This window comes from Halichoerus grypus, chromosome X (assembly GCF_964656455.1).
Source record: "Halichoerus grypus chromosome X, mHalGry1.hap1.1, whole genome shotgun sequence".
Classification (NCBI taxonomy): domain Eukaryota; kingdom Metazoa; phylum Chordata; class Mammalia; order Carnivora; family Phocidae; genus Halichoerus; species Halichoerus grypus.
Window position 1 is genome coordinate 130,956,712 of NC_135727.1, and position 22,951 is coordinate 130,979,662.

Below are 22,951 nucleotides of genomic sequence, written 5' to 3' on the forward strand. Positions count from 1 at the left end.
GCTAATTTACGCACGCACTGGTATTCCAGGAATTGATCATTTATGCATGCAGTAATATTCCAGGAATTGATAATTTATGCATGTACTGGTATTCCAGGAATTGATCATTTAGGCATGCAGTGATATTCCAGGAATTGATAATTTATGCATGCAGTGATATTCCAGGAATTGATAATTTATGCATGCAGTGAATTCCAGGAATTGATAATTTACGCATGTACTGGTATTCCAGGAATTGATCATTTATGCATGCAGTGATATTCCAGGAATTGATAATTTATGCATGTACTGGTATTCCAGGAATTGATCATTTAGGCATGCAGTGATATTCCAGGAATTGATAATTTATGCATGCAGTGATATTCCAGGAATTGATAATTTATGCATGCAGTGATATTCCAGGAATTGATAATTTACGCATGTACTGGTATTCCAGGAGTTGATCATTTAGGCATGCAGTGATATTCCAGGAATTGATAATTTAGGCATGCAGTGATATTCCAGGAATTGATCATTTATGCATGCAGTGATATTCCAGTGGCTACTGCTGTGTTCCAAACCACCCCCAATCCTAGTGGCTCAAAAATAAACATTTCTATTGCTTGCAGTTTTGGGGCACAGGAATTTGGGCGGTTCTAGCTCTGGGTGTCCTGTGCAGTTGCAGCTCGGGCTTCTGTTTACCTGACGGCTCACCTGGAGCTGGATGTCCACATGGCTTGCTTCATTGCTGGGAAGTTGGTGCTGCCCACCACTTGGGCTCAGCTAGGATGGTTGACCAGATGACCCCATGAGTTCTCTCCAATATGGCGGTCTCAGGGGCACCAGCCAGCCTTCTTTTTTTTTCAACCTTTTTTTTTTTTTAACATATAATATATTATTTGTTTCAGGGGTACAGGTCTGTGATTCATCAGTCTTACACAATTCACAGCACTCACCATAACACATACCCTCCCCAATGTCCATCACCCAGCCACCCCCCACCACTCCAGCAACCCTCAGTTTGTTCCCTAGAGTTAAGAGTCTCTTATGGTTTGTCTCCCTCTCTGGTTTCATCTTGTTTCATTTTTCCCTCCCTTCCCTTATGATCCTCTGTCCTGTTTCTCAAATTCCTCATATCAGTGAGATCATATGATACTTGTCTTTCTCTGATTGACTTATTTTGCTTAGCATAAAACCCTCTAGTTCCATCCATGTCGTTGCAAATTCCAGCCAGTCTTCTTAAATGAAACTGGTTCCCCCCAGCATTCCTAGCAACCAGGTGGGAGCCGCAGGGTCTTTCCTGACCAAGCCTTGTCACACTGCTGCTACATTCTACTTATTACAGAAAGTTAATGAGGTGGCCAAGATCCGAGGGTGGGACACAGACTCCATCTGCCGAGGAAGCAAGTGTCAAAACCATGTGGAGGCTCGTTTACAGCTGCCTCGAGGTTGGGTTCCCTCTCAACCAGCCTCGTAGAAGCCCAGTGTTCGTGATGAGCCTGGCTCGCCCAACTAGGAATCTGTAATCCTCTAGGCATGGACAGAATTCTGCTTATCTGGCTTCATCATGCTGAATATAATAATCAAGAAAATGACATCACCAGGGAGGTGTTTACCTGGATCAGACATTTCCTTTGCCCTGAGCACCCCATAAGTGATAAGCCTGCGTGGAGGCCGGATGTGTAAGGTCGTGAATGCACAAAGTGCATCCTGAGTGAGTGCAGGTGTGATGGGGCATGCATTGTGACCTGTGTGCGCAGCGAGGGACCCTGCAATCCAGCTGGAAAACTGTCTACATGTATAGAAAAGCACAGAGAATTACATGTAGAAATGCCTACGTATGCACACCAAATACACATGTACATATGCAAATATATATATGTGCACATGGAAGACACATAGATACAGACAGATACATAGATGCAAATACATATACCCAGAGAAATGCATACACATGAAATACGAGCATGTACAAATGCACACACAAATAAGTATGTATGCCTATGTGCATGCAAATCCTACACAAATACAGATTCATTTGCAAATTCAAAATATGCACCAACACAAAAACTTGCAGGAGTGCCGTGCAAATGGCCATATTGGTATGCATGCATTACACATAAATACGTATGCAAACAAATAAGCTGTGAACACTGAGGCATATTCAAATACCTTTGCTCACACACATAAATACAAGCCCATTTTCATCTGCAAACACACACAGATATATTTGCATAAATACATATGTATGTGCATACAAATGTGCCTGAAAACATATAAGCACGTATGTTTGTATATGTTTGTGTGTGGTTATGTGTGCACATACATGCAAATGCATATAAGCACCTGCAACATATGCAAACATATCTACAATAAATGTACAGATGCACACAGAAGACATGAGAAATACACCTACATCCATACACATACGAGTAGATAAGCACAAGTACATACGTGTACTCCAACAGATGCACATGCAAGCATGCTGGGTTGCTCCAGGACACGGACCGATCCGGGACAGGCATGTTTCCTGCACATCCGGGAGCCAGCATCCATGGAAGGGATGTGGGGATGGGGCATTAGCTGAGCTTTGCCCTGATGGGGATAGAGTTGTTCTGAGCTTGCGGGAGAATGCCAGAAGCAAGCACAGAGCATACGAATGTGTTGGTGGATTTTTATGAAGGTGTTGGTGGAATAACAGGGCTGGACTGGGGTCTGGGGCGGGGACGGCCAGTGTGCATACTTGGGTCAGTATTTTGCACAGGGCACCCTGAAGAATGAATCCATTTCTGGAATGCCCTGTGAATTGGGGGGGGTGCCATGGCAACATGAGTTTGGGGAACTTGGCTCTGGGCTCCATCCGCCCCACCCTGCGGACCGCAGGACATCGGTGTCCCAACATGTCCGGGAAGCTCCTCCAACAAGGGAGTCTTTGTTTGTACAGACAGCTGTTCTGTCCAGAAGAACTAACTTCCCGGGGCCGGCGGGGGGGCACCTTTTGGTGATTCAGGACATTCTCACATTCTTCTACATGCTGGACAGCAACATTGCAGGTGCCATCTTGATGTCCTGGCACCTTTCCCACTGTGTACGCAGCAGGAACCTGAGGCCCAGGAAGGTGACATGGCAGTGAGGACCAGAGCCCATTTTCCTGGCTGGCGCCCGGCCATGCGTCCCCGTCCCTGGAGCCCATCTGTGGAACGGCTCCCCCATCTCATGTCATAACTCTCCCTGAAATCCCCTTTGTTCCAGCTGGGGTGATGATGGTCCCTCAGAGGAAAACCAGGGATGGATTTGAGGAGCACTTTGGGCTGAACTACCTGGGGCACTTCCTGCTCACCAACCTCCTCCTGGACACCATGAAGGAGTCTGGATCTCCTGGTTGCAGCGCAAGGGTGCTGACCGTCTCGTCGGCCACGCATTACACTGGGGAGCTGAACATGGATGACCTTCAGGGCAGGTGGGTGCTCTCGGCCGACCGTCCAGGGGGCTCAAGGTTGCCCGTCAGCCTGGCGAGCCTGACATGGTGACGCATGGGGCACGGTGCTCAGCATCACAGGAAAACGGTGCACCTCACCGACCAGTGTTTGTTATAAACCTGTCTTACGAATAATCATAATGACTATTAGCTACTAATTATTTACTATTTTGCACTTAAGCACTTTATCTGTACCCACCCATGAATACAGCGCAGACATGCTTTTAAGTAAACACTACTATCCTCATTTTACACATGACGAAATCAAAGCATATGCTTTTTTAAAAATATATATGTATATCTTCCTTAATATCACTAGGCAATCACTCAGAGTCAAAATTCTATCCCAGCACAACAGTACAAAACCACTGATTTAGACTCAGCTCTGTTATCAGAATCATTGAAAAACTCCGTGCAAACATTTTGTCGTGTTCTTTGTTACTGTGTCCTCAAACGCATATTTTGTTTTTAGCATTTTTTTATTGAGGTATAATTGCTATAGCTCAATAATTATGTTTGTATCTCAATATTATAATTGTTATGTAACATTATATATGTTATAACATTATAATGTGATTATAATTGTTACATAACATGTTATACATATGTAACTATAATTGTTACATAACGTATATGTATAACATAGTGTTGTAATTATATAATATATGATGTTATATGTAATTATATGATATTATATATAATTATATAATGATATGTTATATAACATTATATGTTATACTGTAATTATAATTGTTATATAATATAACGTGTTATAGTGTAACTATAATTGTTATATATAACCCATATGTATATAACATTATAGTGTTGTAATTCTAATTATTATATAACATATATGTTATAACATAATTGCTATATAGCACACATATTACAATGCTTCATTGTTTTAATTGTTATACAGTATAACATTGTATATGTTACAATGTTATAATGTAATTGTTATATAATGTGACCTCATATATGTTGTAACACAATGTTATAATTGCTACATAATATGATATTATGTTAGTGTCAGGTGTACAAGGTGATGATTTGCTACTTGCGTGTATCCTGAAATAATCACCATAGGAAGTGCACTTAGCAACCATCATCATCAAATCACATGCATCGTATCCTCGGGCAGCTTAGCTGTGTGATGTTATTTTTTTTGGTAGAAAAACTGGAGAGACAGAAGTGGGGCACGGAGTGGGTATCAGAAGTAATGACACATTCTCCTTTGCTCGTAATTGCAAGTGCAACCTGCTAACTCCGTGTGGTGCATCCGGGTGACTCCTGCTGGTGTGGGAGGCACCACATTCTTATCTGTGTTTCCCACTATCTCCTCCTTAAGGATACAAGAGTCCGTGAGTGTGAGTGGGGTGCGTGTTTATGTTTGTGTGTGTGCAGCCCTAACTGTGCTTGGAAGGACCTGGATGCTTGGTCGAGCGGGGCTCGCGTTCCAGGAGCAGCTCCGGGATGCGCACTGGGGTGGGCGCCCTCAGCACCCGGGCCTGCGGACACATGGAAGGAAGGTGGTCCAGCTGTGCAGCCCTGGGGGTGCTTTACGGTGTCGCGTTCCTGCACAGCGAGGGGCCAGCTGCCAGGAAAGCAGGTCTGGGGTCTTCCCAGGGTGTTCTCACCCATCTGATAGTCAACCTGGCTCCTGCGTGGATGGCTGGGTTCTGTGCTTGTAGCTGTGGGGTCAGGGAGAACCCTCACTGGGATTTCCCCTTGGGAGCAAGAGGGCGGGAATGCATCTGTGCCCCCTGGGGGCAGGTGGCTCCATGAGGAGGGGCTTGGGGAAGGGGCTGCCCAAGTGCTTGTGTCCCCAGGCAGCCTTGCAGGACCAGCCTGTGCACAGAGGAAGTGAGTGAAGGAAAGACACAAGGGTGGGGGACCGCTGTGCTGCTGAGGGGCTGCTCCTTTGTGATGCCCTAAGGGAGCTCGGGGAAGGTATGTGTGTGCACCAGGGTGCAAGTGCACGTGTGTGAGCATGTGGGCACGCATGTGTGCATGCATGTGAGTGTGGCTGTGCAGTCCTCCGTGCTTTGTGCACGAATGTGTGTGCATGTGTGTGAGTGTGTGTATGAATGTCCTTGCAGCTTTGTATACAAAAAATCAAATAACAGGCACTGAGCTGCATCACTTTCTTTGCTAAATGTTTATTAAAAGATAGTGAGGGGCGCCTGGCTGGCTCAGTCAGTTACGCGTCCAAGTCTTGATTTCAGCTCAGGTCAGGACTTCAGGGTCGTGGGATCGAGTCCTGCATTGGGTTCTGCACTCAGCGGGGGTCTGCTTGCCCCTCTCTCTCTACCCCTCCCGCCCTGCTCTCTCACTCTCTCTAAAATAAATAAATCTTAAAAAATTAAAATAAAAGAGAATGAGATCACTCAGGGTGCCAGTTTTTGGAGTGTGGTCCCCAGGCCAGCAGCATCAGCATCCCCTGAAAAGTTACTAGAAATGCAGATGCTGAGACCGCACCCCAGACCTGCTCAGTCCAAACCCTGGGGGTGGGGAGCCGGGCAGTCAGACTTCTAATAAGCACTCTAGGAGATTCTGATGCACGTTAAAATTTGAGAACCACTTGGGCTTAAACACTCTGCTTTGCTGCATGAAAAGACTTGGTCCTCGACTTCCACCTGATGTAAACATCGCTGGTGATTAGTGATAATTGCCAAGACTGATTTGCTGGAAATTCATGTTCTTGTAAAGGCTTAAATCACAATATTATAAAGCGTTCCAGAATCCAAGTGGGCTGTTACCCATGAGAAGGTTTGTGTGCTCAGGTAGGCTGTGCCAGAACATTCCTCCACTAGAATACTTCCCCAAAGGAAAAGATGGGCAGAGTCTCTTGAAAATTGTTTGTAATCGCTGAAATTGACTCATGAAGAAATGGATAGCTTTGTCAAAAAAGGAGTTTCATTTTGCAGGAGGAGGGTAAAAGTATCATTTAAGTTAAAAACATATATGTAAATATTTATAGGTATTTTATATGTATGTATGAGAGACAGAGAGATGGGTTGATTTGCTTTAAGGAATTGGCTCACAGATTGGAGGGATTGCCAAATCCAAAATCTGCAATGTAGACCAGCAGGCTAGAGATGCAACTAAGAGTCAGTGTTCCCATCTTGAGCCAAAAAACTGATAATTTGGGCAGAATTTCCAGGCTACACTCTTGAGGCCAAATTCCTTCTTCTTTGGAGGAGAACTCTCTCTTTCCTCTTCGGGCCTTCAACTGATTAGACAAGGCCCACCCACATTATGGAGTGTGACCTGCTTTGCTCCAAATCTTCTGATTTCAGCGTTAGTCCCATCTAAGAAAATACCTTCCCAGCAATGTCTAGGCTGGTGTCTGCCCAAGCCGTTGGGCACCGTAGCGCACTCGGCTCTACCCGCTACCTGCCCTGCACCCCGGCTTGTCCGGGTGCTCAGCCTTCTGCAGCCATCGGCCGCCTGGGACCAAAGAGGTCCTCGATGGGTCTTGTCTGAGCCACCCCAGCTTTGATCATGCCCTGAGGGTGACTGCTCCTGGGGAAGCCCATTGCATCTCTGCTGAGGACAATTCATGCTCTGATTATCTTATGAGCCTCACCTCCTAAAACACGTGGCTGTGTACTAGGATGCCCTGGGTGAGGAAGGACATGGCGCCATGCTGTCTGCCCTCCTCAGCCCCAAAGCAGGCGAGTGCCCCTGTCCTGGTTCCCGTCCTCAGGACAGACGAGGGTGCTTCCAGGTGCAAGGGTAGCAGAACCTCCTGGAACAAGAAATGGCTACTCCAGGTGTCACTAATGAAGATGCTCCTCTGGGTAAAACTGATGAGTGGGTGTCCATGTATCGTGGGGCCTTGTCCACAAAGATCCTCCCCATGGGTTCCTCTCCCCGCAAAACACTTGCTTCTTGGGGCGCCTGGGTGGCTCAGTCCGTTAAGCGTCTGCCTTCGGCTCAGGTCATGATCCCAGGATCCCTGCTTCTCCCTCTCCCTTTGCCTGCAGTTCCCCCCTGCTTGTGCTCTCTCTCTCTCAAATAAATAAAATCTTAAAAAACAAACAAGCTTGCTCCTTAGCGGCTCACATTCAAGGTGGAAGATTTGCTTGTTCTATATTCGCTTCCCCTCTTCTTGCGAAGATGGAACAAATTAACATCCTCTGGAAAGTGCACATTTTCGGGCTGCATACCAAGCAACTTTGATTTCATGCAACAGCTTGTGCTCATTGTGTGGGTGTCCTGGGGCGGCCGTAACAAAGGACCAGAGACTGCGTGGCTTAGAACCGCAGGAGTTTTATTCTCTGCCAGTTCTGGAGGCTGGACCTCTGAGATCCAGGCAGGGCCCGGCTGGTGCCTTCCTGAGGCTCTGGCAGAGAATCTGTTCCAGGCTCCTCTCCGGAGTCCTGGTGATGGCCAGCAAATTTTTACACATGCATACCCCCAGCTCTGACTCCATCCTCACAGGACCATCTTCCCCCTGTGCACCTGCACGTGATCTTCCCTCTGCACATGCCCTTCAGTGCCCAAATTCCTTTTTTTATAAGTTCACCAGTCATATAGGGTTAGAGCCCCATTCTAAAGACCTCACGTTAACTCAGTTGCCCCTCTAAAAACCCTATTTCCATGCAAGGTCGTATTCTGCGATCCTGGGGTAGGACTCCAACACATCTTTCTTGTGGGGGACACAATTCAATCCATAAGGATCCCTATGCATTGTTCCCAAGGTGACGGATCCTTAATCTCTTCGGAACTGTTTCTTCCAGGCTGACCTCACTTTGGAGCAATAATCCTTGAGATGTTACAAGCATGTGTGTGCATCCCGGGGAAAATACCTATTTCGGTTTGAGTTTCCCAAACTTTTTTAACTTCGGGGGGAGCTAATCCATCCATCCATTTGTAAGCACATATTCACGGCCTCTTACATCACTGTTTGTGAAACCCCATGCTATGAATAAACTCCCGTGTGCTGATTCAGGTTTTCCCCGAAGCTTTCAAGGATTTACGCGGTGTTCTGGGATGCATCACAGATCACGGATGTGCCCGCAATTGTTCTATCAACAACCGCACCAGACGTTTGCATGGGGGTGGAATTTGCAGTGGTCGCCAACGTCCTGGGCTGTTTTTGCGGAGACACAGAGCCCCTTCTTTGCTCACGCTATTTCCTGAGCCCTTCCTGGCCACTGTATATTTCCATAGTCCTCTGGAATATGAAACGTGGAAAACCAGGGGTCAGGGCAATGCAACATGTGTCCGTCTCACCACGGGAAAGCTTGTATCTGGAGATGAGAGATTATTTGCCTACCAGCAGGTGCCGTTCATCCCTGCTCCTGGAGAGGCTGCTCGTTATCGGACCCAGTGAGCACCCAGGTTCACGGTAGCAGGCAGACGTTCCATCATTGTTGGTCATGCACTTATGCATTAATGACCCAGAAGGGACATAATGCAGCTGATTAATATGACGCGAGCATGACACCCTTGGTTGTGCTGTCTTCTGCACACGCATTTATCGGAGGCCAGTGGACAGATCATGACGGCTAATACTCCCTGCGGATCCGTATAAAAGGAAGCTGTCCGCAAGGCCAGCATGGTAGGCATTGAGCGGTGACTCACACAGGGCACAGCATCCATCAACATAATTAACGAAGACCTCCTTCCTTGTAATAAACTCTCAGCGTCGGCTGGCACTTCACGATCTCCAACTGCAAGGAGAGAATTAAGTTGTATACGATGAGCTGAAAACGTGGGCTGCAAATACCATGAACGATATGCAAATTCAGGGACATGTGTGTTTTGTTGAAATAAGAAAACTCAATAGATTATGTTTTTCAATGGCTCAAGATATTGTCTGATAAATCCCATGGTCCTTTGCACAATTTCTGCATAGTGGGGGGACTTCAGGAAACCCGCTCCTTCTGCAACAGTTAAATTAATACAGAAGGTCCGTGGTTTTCTAGGACGGAGGGGGATGATAATAGTTCTATGAGATATTGATGTTGCAGTATAGGGCAGCTCTGCTGAGAAGGAGGACTGACTGCTGGTGTGGGAGTCGTTAAATAACCCGTGAAACAACATAGAAAGTATATTGATGGATGTGGTGTAGACAGGTGTATGCTGGTCTTGCCAGATCTGATTAAAAGCAGAACTTCCAAGAAAGTCACAAAAAGTACTAAAGTTAGTATATATTTACATATATACTAATATATATATACATATACTAATATACTAATATATACTAATATATACATATACTAATATCTATAATACTAATACTAATACATATACATATACTAATATATATACTAATATACTAATATATATACATGTACTAATAATATATATAATGTATGTATATATACACATATACTAAAATATATATATATGTATATATATTAACATTTTCACAATTTACCACCTCTGGAAGCCCAAACCCCCTTTCCTTTGTCTCCTCACCCCTCCCCCATTTACGAAGCATTGTTAAATAGTATATAAACCCAAGTCTAATGGTGTCTTTGGGGTTTTTACTTCTTTTCTATGAAGACCGCCATACATGTAAAGTTAAAAATAAAATTGGCATGATTTCCCTCTGTAAACGTGGCAGTTCTCAGTTTAATTTGCAGCCCTCAGGGACAGAACACAAAAGTATAGGAGAAAAGTTTTTCTGCCCCTCTAAAAGGCTACCACATTACCGTCTCTAACTTTTGTTTCAGATCGACCTTCAAATTATTCTTTAAGTCATTATGCCATTAGGTTTTTTATTTATTGAAAATAAAGATCTATGTTTATGGCTTTGGGTTCTACTTTCTGACACCCCTTACTACAAAAGCAATGAAGTAAAAATTCCGTGTAGTACCGAGCCACGCAGCCATTTCCTAAATTAGTTCATTTATCCTCACGCAGTGAGAATAGTAATTTGATTCTGTGTTTCTGCTCCCTTTTATCTGTTAACTTTCAATGTCTTCATTGTTTTCCATGCCAAGTGCCTTTCTAGTCCTTGGGGTTTTATTTAGAAAACCTCAGTGGGGGGATCACGTCCTCCTGTTGATTTGCTCTGATTTCTTCCCATTTCTGCTGTGGATGTTTCTTTATCTGTAAATCCGCCAGGGGAACCTCTCCTGAAATCCCCCTCCTTCTTGGACTTTTTTCCTCCCTCCCGTAGAGAAACATATTCACTTTTTCTCCATTTAGTATTTCTAATGATCTTTGGTTCTTCCTTCTCCGTGCTACCCTATAAAACCACAGTCATAGACCGCATCGGTTTACGCTGGGGAAATGGGCATATTGATGTTTCTCACCCATTAAGGGCCCGAACCAAGCAATGCTGAGAATGTGGCATTCAAGGCTGGCGTCCCCATGGCCCGAAGCCAAGATGAAACTGGGCATTGAATTCCCTGCACTTAGTCACTCCCCATTTCCTGGAGCCTTCTCCCCTCCCCTACGGGAAGCAGACAGGAGAAATTTGCCAAAAAACAAATCTCTTGACAATAATTGGAGGGTTGCGGCTTGTCTTGCGTCAGGGAGGGAGTTTGGACTCTGAACTGCCCTATATTTTTCTCTGAATCCCTCCCTCCAAAAAAAAAAAAGCCGTGTTTAGAATTCTTTGGGGCAATGCTCCTTGACAAGTTCATCCGGTGACAGTTGCTGACCTGCCCCCCTGCACCGGTCCCCTAAGACAGAGGAACCAGGGGTCCGTTTTGCAGCAAAAATTGGGTGGACTCCCTGTGGGCAAACCTTGGGTTTTGCACATGGGCTCCCATGACAGGGGGATGCACGAAGGCCACACTGTGAGGTCAAGTTTCTGGGGAGAAAAACCTGCTTCCCGGGGAATGGCAGGAGGCAGGACCGAGTCCCTGAGGGCGGTGATGTGCTGGTCACGTGTGGACAGCCAAGCACCCGTGCGTCCGTCACGCAGTGGATCAGAAAAATCTCACCATCAACTTACGAAAAGATCTTGCACATCCTAGGTCGTCGGAGAACTCGCAAATTAAAACAACAGGGAGACCCTACGGCATGCCTGTGAGTGGCCGAAATCTGGGACGCCGGCAGCACCGCGTGCTGGTGGGCAAGCGCGGGAAGAGACAGGAGCTCTCCTCCGCCCCCGGCGGGAATGCAAAATGGCTCGGTCACTTGGGAGGACAGTTGGGCGGTTTCTTACAGAACCACACACGCCCTCATCATGCGGTTCCGAAATCACGCTCCTCGCGGTTCACCCAGAGGAGCTGCAAACGCGCCCACACGGAAACCTGCCCACGGATGTTTCTAGCAGCGTGATTCCTGATTGCCGAAACTTGGAGGCAACCGAGCTGTCCTTCAGCAGGTGGATAGATAAAGACAGTACAAAGATGGGTGTCGCCAGGGGTTGGGGGAGGGAGGGATGAGCAGGTGGGGCATGGAGTGTTTTTAGGGCAGTGAAACTACTCTGTATGACACCATAGTGGTGCATACATGTGATTGTACGTTTGCCCAAATCCATAGAATGTGCACCCCCAAGAATAAACTCTAATGCACATTAAGCTATGCATCTGGGTGGTGATGTTGTGTGGCCGCGGGCTTATCACGTGCACCAAATGCACCGTCTGGTGGGGATGCTGACGATGGGGGGAGAGGCAGGGAGGGGTGCACGGGAAATCTGCACCTGCCTGTTAACGGCCTCGTGAACCTAAAACTGCTCTAAAAACATAAATTCTATTTAAAAACACTATGATGACGATCCTAGCACTTTATGAAGCTATGAGGATCGCAATGTTGACACATTTACGTAGACACAAATGTGCGTGTCTGTGTAGTTACGGTGAAACTTAACTACATGCTTCCCTGTTGAAAAACGAATAGAAACTAAAAGTCACCTGCAGGCAGGTCCTACTTCTCCCAAGCTTTCCGAGCGGGGCTCTGGGCGCTGTTTTCATCTTCATGTTAAAGGTGGGCGGGGAGAATCGCCCCATCCTTACAACCGCTGAAATGGTTGACGTTCCGTTCCTTTTCTGCGCATCGTGTCAGGGGCCCGCACAACACCCGGGCGATGAAGCCCCGTGGTTGTCGTGCAAACTACAAAAACCCTCATGTGCACGGGGAGTGGACATCAAACCTCAGGATACCCCAGGGGCAGACAGCAGGTGGGAGGCCATGGACACTGCAGGTGAGGGACCCGGGCAGGTAGGGACCCAGGCAGATAAGGGACCTGGACAGGTGAGCGACCTGGGCAGTTGAGGAACCCTACAGGTGAGGGACCTGGGCAGGTGAGGAACCCTGCAGGTGGGGGACCCTACATGTGAGGGACCCTGCAGCTGAGGGACCCGGGCAGGTAGGGACCTAGGCAGATAAGGGACCTGGACAGGTGAGCAACCTGGGCAGGTGAGGAACCCTACAGGTGAGGGACCCTGCAGCTGAGCGGCCTGGGCAGGTAGGGACCTCGGCAGGTAGAGACCCAGGTAGGTAGGGACCTCCGCAGGTAGAAACCCGGGCAGGTGAGGGACCTGGGCAGGTAGAGACCCAGGTAGGTAGGGACCCAGGCAAGTAGAGACCCGGGCAGGTCAGGGACCCGGGCGGGTGCTGGACCCAGACAGGTAGGAACCCAGGCAGGTAGGAACCCAGGCAGGTAGGGACCTCAGCAGGTAGACACCCAGGCAGGTGAGGGACCCAGGAGGTAGAGACCCGGGCAGGTGAAGGACCCAGGTAGGTAGGGACCTCGGCAGGTAGAGACCCGGACAGATAGGGATCTGGGCAGGCAAGGGACCCATGCAGGTGAGGGACCCTGCAGGTGAGGGACCCGGGAAGGTGAAGGACTGGGGCAGGTGCAGGACCCCGGCAGGTGAGGGACCCAGACAGGTAGGAATCCGGTCAGGTAGGAACCTTGCAGGTGAGGGACCTGGACAGGTGAAGGACCCTGGCAGGTGAGGGACCCGGGCAGGTGAAGGACCCGGGTGGGTAGGGACCCGGGCAGGTGAAGGACCCGGGTGGGTAGGGACCCGGGCAGGTGCAGGACCCCAGCAGGTGAGGGACCCAGACAGGTAGGGCCCCGGGCAGGTAGGGACCATGCAGGTGAGGGACCGGACAGGTGAGGAAAGCATCGGTGTCTGACGCATGTCCGTCTTTGCTTCCACAGCCGCTGCTACTCTCCGCACGGCGCCTACGCCCAAAGCAAGCTGGCCCTTGTCCTGTTCACGTACCACATGCAGAGGCTGCTGGCCGCCCAGGGGAGCCCCGTGACCGCCAACGTGGTCGACCCTGGGGTGGTCAACACGGACCTCTACAAACACGTCTTCTGGGGCACGCGTCTCATCAAGAAGCTCTTCGGCTGGTGGTTTTTCAAGGTAAGCCTCCCGCGCTGCTCGGCTGTGCCCGCTTCTGAGGTCCCCGGCCCCACGGGCAGGCGGCCACCTCGAGGCCACTTAATACGCCGTTGGGCCAGCAGTCCGAAGCGTGAGCATCCCGGCGTCCCGGTCGCTGATGTCGGAAGCCAGTAGCCTGGCCTCCCCGTGTGTGTATTCGAGCATTTGTTGGTGTTTTTTTCTGCGAAGGAGAAAGTAGACTTGGGGACCGAGGACAGGGCTCAGCTCTGTGCCACTCCCAGAGATTCCCACGTCACGCACGTGTTTCTGAATCAAAGTGTGGTTGATTGCAGAATGCAGTTCCTTCAAGGAAGACCCGTTGCCTGGGTTCTGCTTCTCGAATCCCGGCGACCTTTGCTTTCTGCAAGGGCGTGGGAAGGGCACCGTCTTGCCCTCAGCCTCCCAAAGTGAGAGCGTGTGTGTTTTTGGCTCTGCTTTCCCCCTGGTTCGGGGATTTGGACGTGCTTTGCACAGCTGTGTCTATAAGGAGCCTGGTCTGACTGCATCCCTCAGCATCCCTACCAGGAGGACGCAGGCTGCCGCTAGTTTGCCAACACGGAGCCGCACAAAAGGCTCCTTGCAGGACTCGTGTGGTCCTCCCAGATGTCCCGGGCGTCCCACGGGGTGATGGCAGAGGTTTTGCTCAAAGACGAGACACTCCCATTGTGGGAGAAGCGCATGAGCAGGTGACACGTGGGGCCAAGGCCAGCAAGTACATCCTGCAGAGACACAGAGGGTCCCTGACGTGCACCTGCCCCCACGCAGATAGTTTGTCTTCCACACAACGTGGAAACGAGGCGTTACAAGCCACCCCGAATCCCACCCGTTGGAGCTCCCTGGTGCTTCTGATTTGACCTTCATCCTTCCCAATCCGTGTTCCCCCAGGTGGAGTGAGGGCCAGGGATGATCATGTGGGCATCTCCGTTTCTGTATCCAGCTTCCTTTTTGCGACAATGCAGATTGTTGTCCCTTTCCCCCCATAAATGCAATAACCATAACAAAAATTAACGTCCAGCCCATCTCTGTGTAAGACACAGGCTGCCCAAAACGCCCTTGTACACACATTTAACCCCCAAGTAGCCCAACGTGGTGCACGCACACCCTTGTAATTTCAGAGGTGGACACTTTGCTGTTTCTGGGATTATTTCTTTAGAATAACTTCTCCAAAACAGAGATTCACCCACAGGATAGGCACTTTTAAAATCTCGTATCCCCAACCCTTTTCTCTTGATATTTTTTCTCTTCTTCTTTTTCTTTTTATTATTATGTTGTGTTAATCACCATACATTACATCATTAGTCTCTTGATATTTTTATATTTCGTGCTTGGATATGTGGTCACATTTAAATTTGCCCCCCCCCCTTTTTTTTTTAATGGTCAGTGAGATCCCGTGTTTACTGCACAGGAATCCTGCTTCTTGGAACAATTCCTTGTTCATTTGCTGCCGTCCTGTTTCTATGGGGGAATGCTGGCCCAGCTGTGGGACCCAGGCACATCGTCCGGCTTCCAGGGTCTTGGCGAGGGGACGGTATTGATTTTCTCCTTGCAGCGGGTTCGCAAAGATTAGAAATGACGCGGTCCAGAGTCGTGGAGGGCGGGATAGCGTTTGCTGTGAATTCCCCACCTCTGGGCTCTCCACTCACCAGCATTTTGGGACCAGCACCGGAACCCAGATTCTGGCAAATGGGAATGATCATGTGCAACGGGGCGCCAGCATCTGGCCGCCACCGGATGTAATTACATCTGCAAGACCAGGGGATCTTTCCTCCATGTCAGAGCTCCCCTCTTCGGCTCTGCTTAAAATCCAAATCCTCTTTACGGACATGACTTTTTCAATGAATTCCTTATGCACTTCCTTTCTCCCATGCCCCCCCCCCCCGCCATGGGGAGCTGCTGGCTCCGAAAAAAAAAAAATCTATATAATTAGGGATATTTAACCATGTATGTTGTGTTGCACATCTCCCCGCCCCCGAATTTCTTGTCACTTAAGGTCTCCGATGGGGTACTTTGAGCCAAAATCTAGTCACAGGCGTTAAAATTGGTCGTCAGTTCTCTCAAGAGGTTGAGTTTCGTTCTGTTGTGTTGTTGAGACTTCCCCAGGTTCCTGGGCTGAAGTCCTGTTTAGAAATTCCCCCGCTGCCAGTGTTTTTACTTGTTAGAACCGGATCCGTCGTCAGTCTGGATGGTGTTTGCAGGGACTGATGCTGGTCCATCTGTCCAAAAGCCCATCCTTCTCTACTGATCCTGGAGGCGAAGGGCTCTCCTTTTCTAAATACCTGCATGTTCCTGTCTGTTCTGAATTCACCCTTCTGCTCTGGCGATGCCTCCCCCACCCCCATGGCTTCATTTTCTTAGCTGCCTTCTCTCTTTGCCCTGATTATTCCCCCCACCCCCCGTCAACTTTTAGATGATTTGCAATTTGAAGAAAACACAGTTGATGATGAGGGTATATGCGTTTATTCATCCAATCTCTCTGTGTTTCTACATTTAGGCTGTTGCCAGCTTTTTAGAATAGAATAGAACAGAGAGAAATAGAATAGAATAGAGTGGAATAGGATAGAGTAGAACAAGATAGAATAAGACAGAATAGGATAGCATAGGATAGGGTAAGAAGTAATAAGGTAGAATAGCATAGGATAGGATAAGAAAGAATGAGATGGTGATTAACATAACATAATAAAAAAATAGAAAAAAAGAAATTAACTGAATTAACAAATCAAGTGAAAAAAGAAAGAAAGAATGAGAGAGTAAAATAGGCTAGGCTAGGATAGAATAGGGTTGAATAAGAAAGAATAACAGGATAGGATAGAATAGGATGAGATAGAATAGAGTAAAATAGAATAGAACAGAGTAGATTCGAATAGAATAGAATAGAATAATATAGAATAGGATAGGATAGACTAACAAAGGATAAAATAGAATAAGACAGAATAGAATAAGATAGAATAGAGTAGAATAGAATAAGACAGAATAGGTTAGGGTGGAATAAGATAGAATAGAGTAGAATAGAATAGAATAAGACAGAACAATAGAAAAAAAAGACAGAAGAATAGAATAGAATAGAATAGAATAGGATAGAATAAGAAATAATAGAATAAGAATAGGATAGGGTAGGCTAGAATAAGATAGAATAGAGTAGAATAGAGTAGAGTAGAATAGAATAAGACAGAATAATAGAAAAAAAAGAAGAATAGAATAGAATAGAACAGGTTAGAATAAGAAAGAATAGAATAAGAATAGGATAGGATAGGCTGGAATAAGATAGGATAGAGTAGAATAGAGTAGAGTAGAATAGAGTAGAGTAGAATAGAATAAGATAAAATAGAATAGGATAGGATAACCATCAGAACAAAACTTAATTGGGAGGGATTTCTAACTTAATTTAGTGTGGGGACATTGAGATTTCACAGAGTGATATTTTTTGTCTGAGAATAAGTTGTCTTTCCTTTCACTTGTTTCTTTCTTGGTGCTTGCAATTTTGTGACTTATAATAAAAATATATGTTTGGTCTTAGTCCTGTTTCTGGCAGAGAGCTCCTAAAATCCTTGGAATTTCCGGTGAGGAGAGTGATGGAGGTTTCTTTTGTTATGTGAATGAGGTGGCTTTTGGAAAGCCCCCAAGGATGGGGCTGGTTGCCAGGGGAACCAACCACGTGATTAGAAGCTTGGCACTTTCTGCCCCACCCCTTGACCTCTAGGGAGAGGAGAGGCGCTGGAGGTTGAATCAATCCCTAGTGGCCAATGATTTAATCCATCATGCCTCTGCAATATAGTCTCCCTTGCTAGAAAATGAAAAGGACAGGGTTTGAAGAGCTTCTGGGTTTGGGAACACATAGGGGTTTGGGGAGAGGGGTGCACCTGGTGAGACCATGGAAGCTCCACGCCCTTCCCCCCACACCTGGCCCCATACATCACTTCATCTGGCTGTTCCTGAGCTACAGCCTTTCATAATAAACCCGTGATCTAGTGAGTAACACGTTTCCTTGGGCTCTGTGAGTCGCTATAGCAGATTATTGGAACCCGAGGAGGAGGTCCTGAGAACGTCCGATCTGTAGCTGGTGGGTCAGAACCACGGGTGTCAACCTGGATTTGTGATTGGCGTCTGACCCAGGGGGTGAAGGGCCGTCTCGTAGGGCTGATCCCTGGGGGATCTGACGCCATGTCCAGGTGGTGAGAGAGCAGAAGGGAAACTGAGGACAAAGCAGAAGCTGACACCCCACAACACCCCCCATGGGATATATGTGACATTCCTCGGGCACTCCCGGCTGCCCTAAAGGAAAAACAAATAGTTAATTTACAGAGATCACAATCCTGCAAGAGACGAGTCTCCCTCAGTTTACTTACAAAAGCCTTAGCAATAGCTTCCAGAAGGGAATGTAAATACAATTAAATGTCCTTATAACCTGCGGTCCATTGGCAGATACTTGAAGCGGGCAGAGTGTAGTGTTCCTCCAGGAAGCTCCCAACTATCTTGCTGTTAATGCCTGGCTAGAGGGGGAAACGACCTTAAGTTGACAATGGCCAGACCTCCGGTATCCTGTAAGTCTTCCTTAACATATGAAAATCCTCTTGAAACCTTCCTTTTTCCTTACCACTCCCAACCCCTTGTATATAATCAGCCACTCCTCACAACCCCGGGGCAGAAGCTCTTCCTGCCCAAGGGTCCTGTCCCTGTGCTTAATAAACCACCGTTTTGCACCAAAGAATCTCAAGAATTCTTTCTTGGTCGTTGGCTCCGGACCTCACCCCACTGAACCTCACTTATATTCCAAAACCCCATCACAGGTAGATAGGTCAGAACTGAGTTGGATTATAGGACACCCAGATGGTGTCTGCAAATTGCTTGGCGGTGTGGGGAGTAACCCCATATCTTGGAATTGGTGACCAGAATCCTAATGCTTTTCAGGGGTATTTTATTAATTCTCAGTAAATGCCCATACCTTTCCTATTGCATTTATTCCTAATTGTTTTATGAACTTTTGATGTTTGTTTCTGTTGCGAATAGGTTTTATTAAAAATACTGCAAACCGTGAATACAGCAAAATACGTGAAACACTTAAAAGTCGGTGATAAGTGAGTGCACCACGTGGACGTGCCCACCCTTTTCCCCAAATGCACCTGCAAGAACTAACCCCTAACCCACACGTAGCATCAACTGTTTTCTTGTTTCTCGTTATAAATGTCCCACGCGTGTCTCTGAAATTTAACTTTGCATTCCTTGACCCTTAAGTAAGTAGAGTAATATCTGTGATTTGCTTTTTTTGCTCATATAAGATTAGTTACCTGGGGGAAGCTGTAACAAATGACCACAAACCAAATGGCTAAAACCACAGAGATTCATCCTCCCCCAATTCTGGAGACTAGATGTCTCAGATCCAGGCGGGGCAGGACCACTGAGATCCAGGTGGGGCAAGGCCATGTTCCCTCCTGAGGCTCCAGGGGAAGGTCCTTCCTGCCTCTTCCGACTTCTGGGGCTCAGGTGTCCCTGGGCTGGTGGCCGTGTCCCTCCCATGTCTGCCTCTGTCTTCATGTGGCTTCTCCTCTATGTCAGTGTGTCCTCTTCTGTCTCTTACAAGGACACCTGCCATTGGATTTAGGGCCACCCTGATCCAGGATGAGCTCATCTCAGATCCTTTACTTCATCACATCTGCAAAGACACTATTTCCAAATAATGTCATATTCACACATACTAGGGGCTAGGACTTCAACTTGTATTTGGCGGGAGGGGGACCCAATTGAACACACAGTTCTCCATATTAAATGTTTGACATCAGTCCCTGTGGACACGTGGAGAAGTAGATTATTGGGTTCTGTCCTGGTGAAGTATATTCCACATGCATATACAACATGGCTTAGATCCATCCACAGGATCAGGAACATCTGGGGTGTTTCCAGTTCTTTGGGGTTTCCAGCAGTATTGCTGTAAAGGATCAATCATACATCTCCATGTCTGCTTCTGTCCCAGTTTCTCTAGGGAACAGGCTCTGGCATGAGAAGGTTCTAGAAGATTCTCCTGTCCACGTTTTCTGGAGCATTCCGTTGGGCTTTCAAGGACAGTTTTACCAAAACATGCTCCAAGTACTGAGAATGCCTCAGGCCTTAAGTCTTTATTGATTCTATCACTGATGTCCTGTTTTTAATAGATTTTTCAGTCCATTTAATTTAATTAATTTAATTTCAATTTAATTTTCAAGCCATATTGATTAATGTGTAAATATCATATTCCCCCTTCTTTCTAATATGTATGCTTCTCTTGAAAATGTTATTACCTATGCTATAGGCAGTTAAATAATAGATGGTGTAGGTGACTCATATCTTATTTTCCATTTTGAGGGCAAAACATGTAATGTCTCTCTCTTATATTTATTCGCATTTGCATATTGTACTTTGTTATGTACAATGCTACATATCATTCTGACTTGACTTTTCTTTTGAATGAGGTATGAATGTTGAATTTTTACCAAAACAAAACAAAACAGTTCACTCCATAGGCAAACTACGGGCCATGGGCTGGCCACATGGTTTTGTCGATAAAGCTTTATTGACACACATGTTTTTTAATTTACGTGTTGTCCCTGGTATAAAGGCAGAGCCTAGTGGTTAGGACAGAGACCAGATGGCCCACAAAGTGAGAAATATTTCCTGTCTGGCCCTTTACAGAAAATGTTTGCTGACTCAGATCTAGAGAGATGATTATGTTTTTGTTTGCTTTAACCCCCTTATTTGGATAACGTGGTTCAGTATGTTACTCTAAAATGAACGGCCCCCAATTTCTGGAATGCTTCTTGGTGTCATAGAGCATTATTCTCCATTACACCAGAGGATTCCATTCCCCAGCCACTTCATTGATGACTTCTGTATTGATATTTACCCCGGCGCTATAGATCCCCTTCCAGCTATTTTTGTCAAGTTGGGATACGAAAGTTTTGATGATTTGTTTAAAAAAAAAAAAAAAAGCCAAACAATGAGACAATCCAGAAGCTCATTTTTCCCTGTGTTTTTCTCTCTTATGCTTCAGCCTAATGTAATTATAATGACAACTCTCTGCATTTGCAGACTGGAAGTATTAGCCTTTGCAAACTCTCTGGGTTTGGGAATTTTCAGAAGGATGATTCTGATTCAGGTTTCAAAATTATCTTTGATGGGTATTGCTTTCTTGAGGATTCCTCCTTCTTCTCAAGTCAGTGTTGACAGCTTCGTCCCTTCGATAATTATCTGTTTCTTCAAGTTTCGGGATTAATGAGGACAGTCACCGAACCTCTTCTCGGGGTCTGCCTTCCATGCCTGCTCCGAGCACCTTTCATGAAGTCAGCCGTGTCCCTGAGCTCCCTTTAGGGCTTAATTACCTTCCTTCCCTTTCAATTTGTCTTCCTACCGACGCATCATTTGGTGTCTACTTCCCCAAGTAGAGGGATTTCGAAATATTTTCTTTCGCCAGGAAAGCATCCACACTTGGCCTGCCCGAGACCTGGCCATGAACTCCTGGGAACGTGTTGTGCAGCATCTGCCCTTTTGGATTAAAAATAACCTCAGGGCGCTGTCTGCATGATGGTGCCTCTGTACAGAAGAGAGAAGATTATGGAAGCTGTAAGACTAAGTCGTGGAAGAATATTCATTACCATGGAAATGAAGTAAAAATGGGATAAGGAAACAGAACAAAATCTGTAGCCCAGCCGAGGCTATGATGCCCTCTTTATAATGATTACCGTGTATGCACATATTACTTACATGGACGCGTTTGTCTATCTGTTCTTTTATATCATACAGTGGCGTTGTTTTATACCAGTAAACCTCCGTCGGTGCCTCCCTGGAAATCATGCCCTGGATTGCAAATTCAGAGCCACTCACCTGGGCGAGCCACTTTGGTCCTTGAGAGAAACCAGGAGGCATTTGTAAAGACGAGAGGTTTAGCGTGTTCACAAATGAAGACCACTCTGTATGCATGTGCTCTGTCAGGCTCTGTGTGCATGTAGACGAAGCTTCTCAGAGGCTGTGAGACCCAGTGAAGCCAGTGCCGATGCAGAAAACCTGCATCTCTCAGGTGTTGGTCCCGTTGCATTGGGACGTCATCCCTATCTGCCTGCGTTACTGCCTTGGGATCCGTGGGTACCACGAAAAAGCATGATTCTCAGTGCTGGGTGCATCGGGACCCCTGTGCAGAGCTCATGCCAAACAATGCCAGGCCTCTTTGAAATCACTTTATACACCAGTCTCCAATTAAAAAGGATCAAATCGACAGTGTAGAACATGCCCCCGTTACAACAACCTATATGACTAGTGATGTTTGGTTCTCTTTAATATGCATTTGAATCAACCCAGTCACAGGGTCGTTTGATTGCTTTTTGATGGATGTGCCAGGAGGGTGGCACGTTTAATTAATCACCTCAAGGACACACGTCCAGCAATCCTTCTCCCCACCTCTGCATCATCAGCTTTTCCCCATCATCCGTCAGCATTCGAGCACGCTGAATGAACAGCAACCTTCAGTTGACCTTCTATCATGCCATAGGGAACTACCACCATTACTCTTCCACTCTGGGAGGTAGGAGATCCCCGATGATCCAGGGGAGCCCAGTGTCATCACAGGGATCCTCATAAGAGAGAGGATGGAGGGTTCGAGTCAGAGAAGGACAGGGACAAGGAGACAGACTGTCACCTGGAGCATCCAGCAGGAATACAGCCCCTGCCAACCCACCAGGTTTTAGACCATTGAGATTCATTTTAGACTTCTGACCTTGTAGAATTTTAAGATGATAAATCTGTGCTGTATTAAGCCACCAAGTTTTTGATCATTCACCAAGAATAGCCAAATGAAACTCTTACGTTCACCTTCCTTGGATCTCAGCTCTCAAGACCGCCCTCTTGTGTCTTTGCCCAGTGTGTTGGCTTCAGCTGCTTCCCTGTAAAGCTGGTGGGATAAGACCCACCTCACAGGTATATCGTGAAGATTACATCATATCAGGTGGGCTCACACAGGAGGCTTGGAGCAGGGAGTCAGTGCATGATGTTTGTTCAGGCATTGATGACATCTCATGCACTCCTCCAGGTGTAGAGTGATCAAGACTGATCACTGGGGCGTCAGGGTGGGCATGTCCCGTAGTTGCACCCTGGGTTCTGGGAACTCTACCAGTTATCACTCGGTTTGACTTCGAGCATTTCATGAGTGACAAAAGGACAAATATGGTGG

At 46.8% G+C, this 22,951-nt stretch overlaps 1 protein-coding gene across 1 annotated transcript in view; it reads left to right on the plus strand.

Moving 5' to 3' along the window:
* The window catches only part of DHRSX (dehydrogenase/reductase X-linked), a 148,833-nt gene that overhangs the window by 117,865 nt on the left and 8,017 nt on the right, over positions 1-22,951 (plus strand). The window contains exons 5-6 of the mRNA XM_078064186.1: positions 3,232-3,439; positions 13,539-13,746. Coding sequence (XP_077920312.1) covers positions 3,232-3,439; positions 13,539-13,746 — 416 coding nt within the window. The remainder of the gene's footprint in view (positions 1-3,231; positions 3,440-13,538; positions 13,747-22,951) is intronic.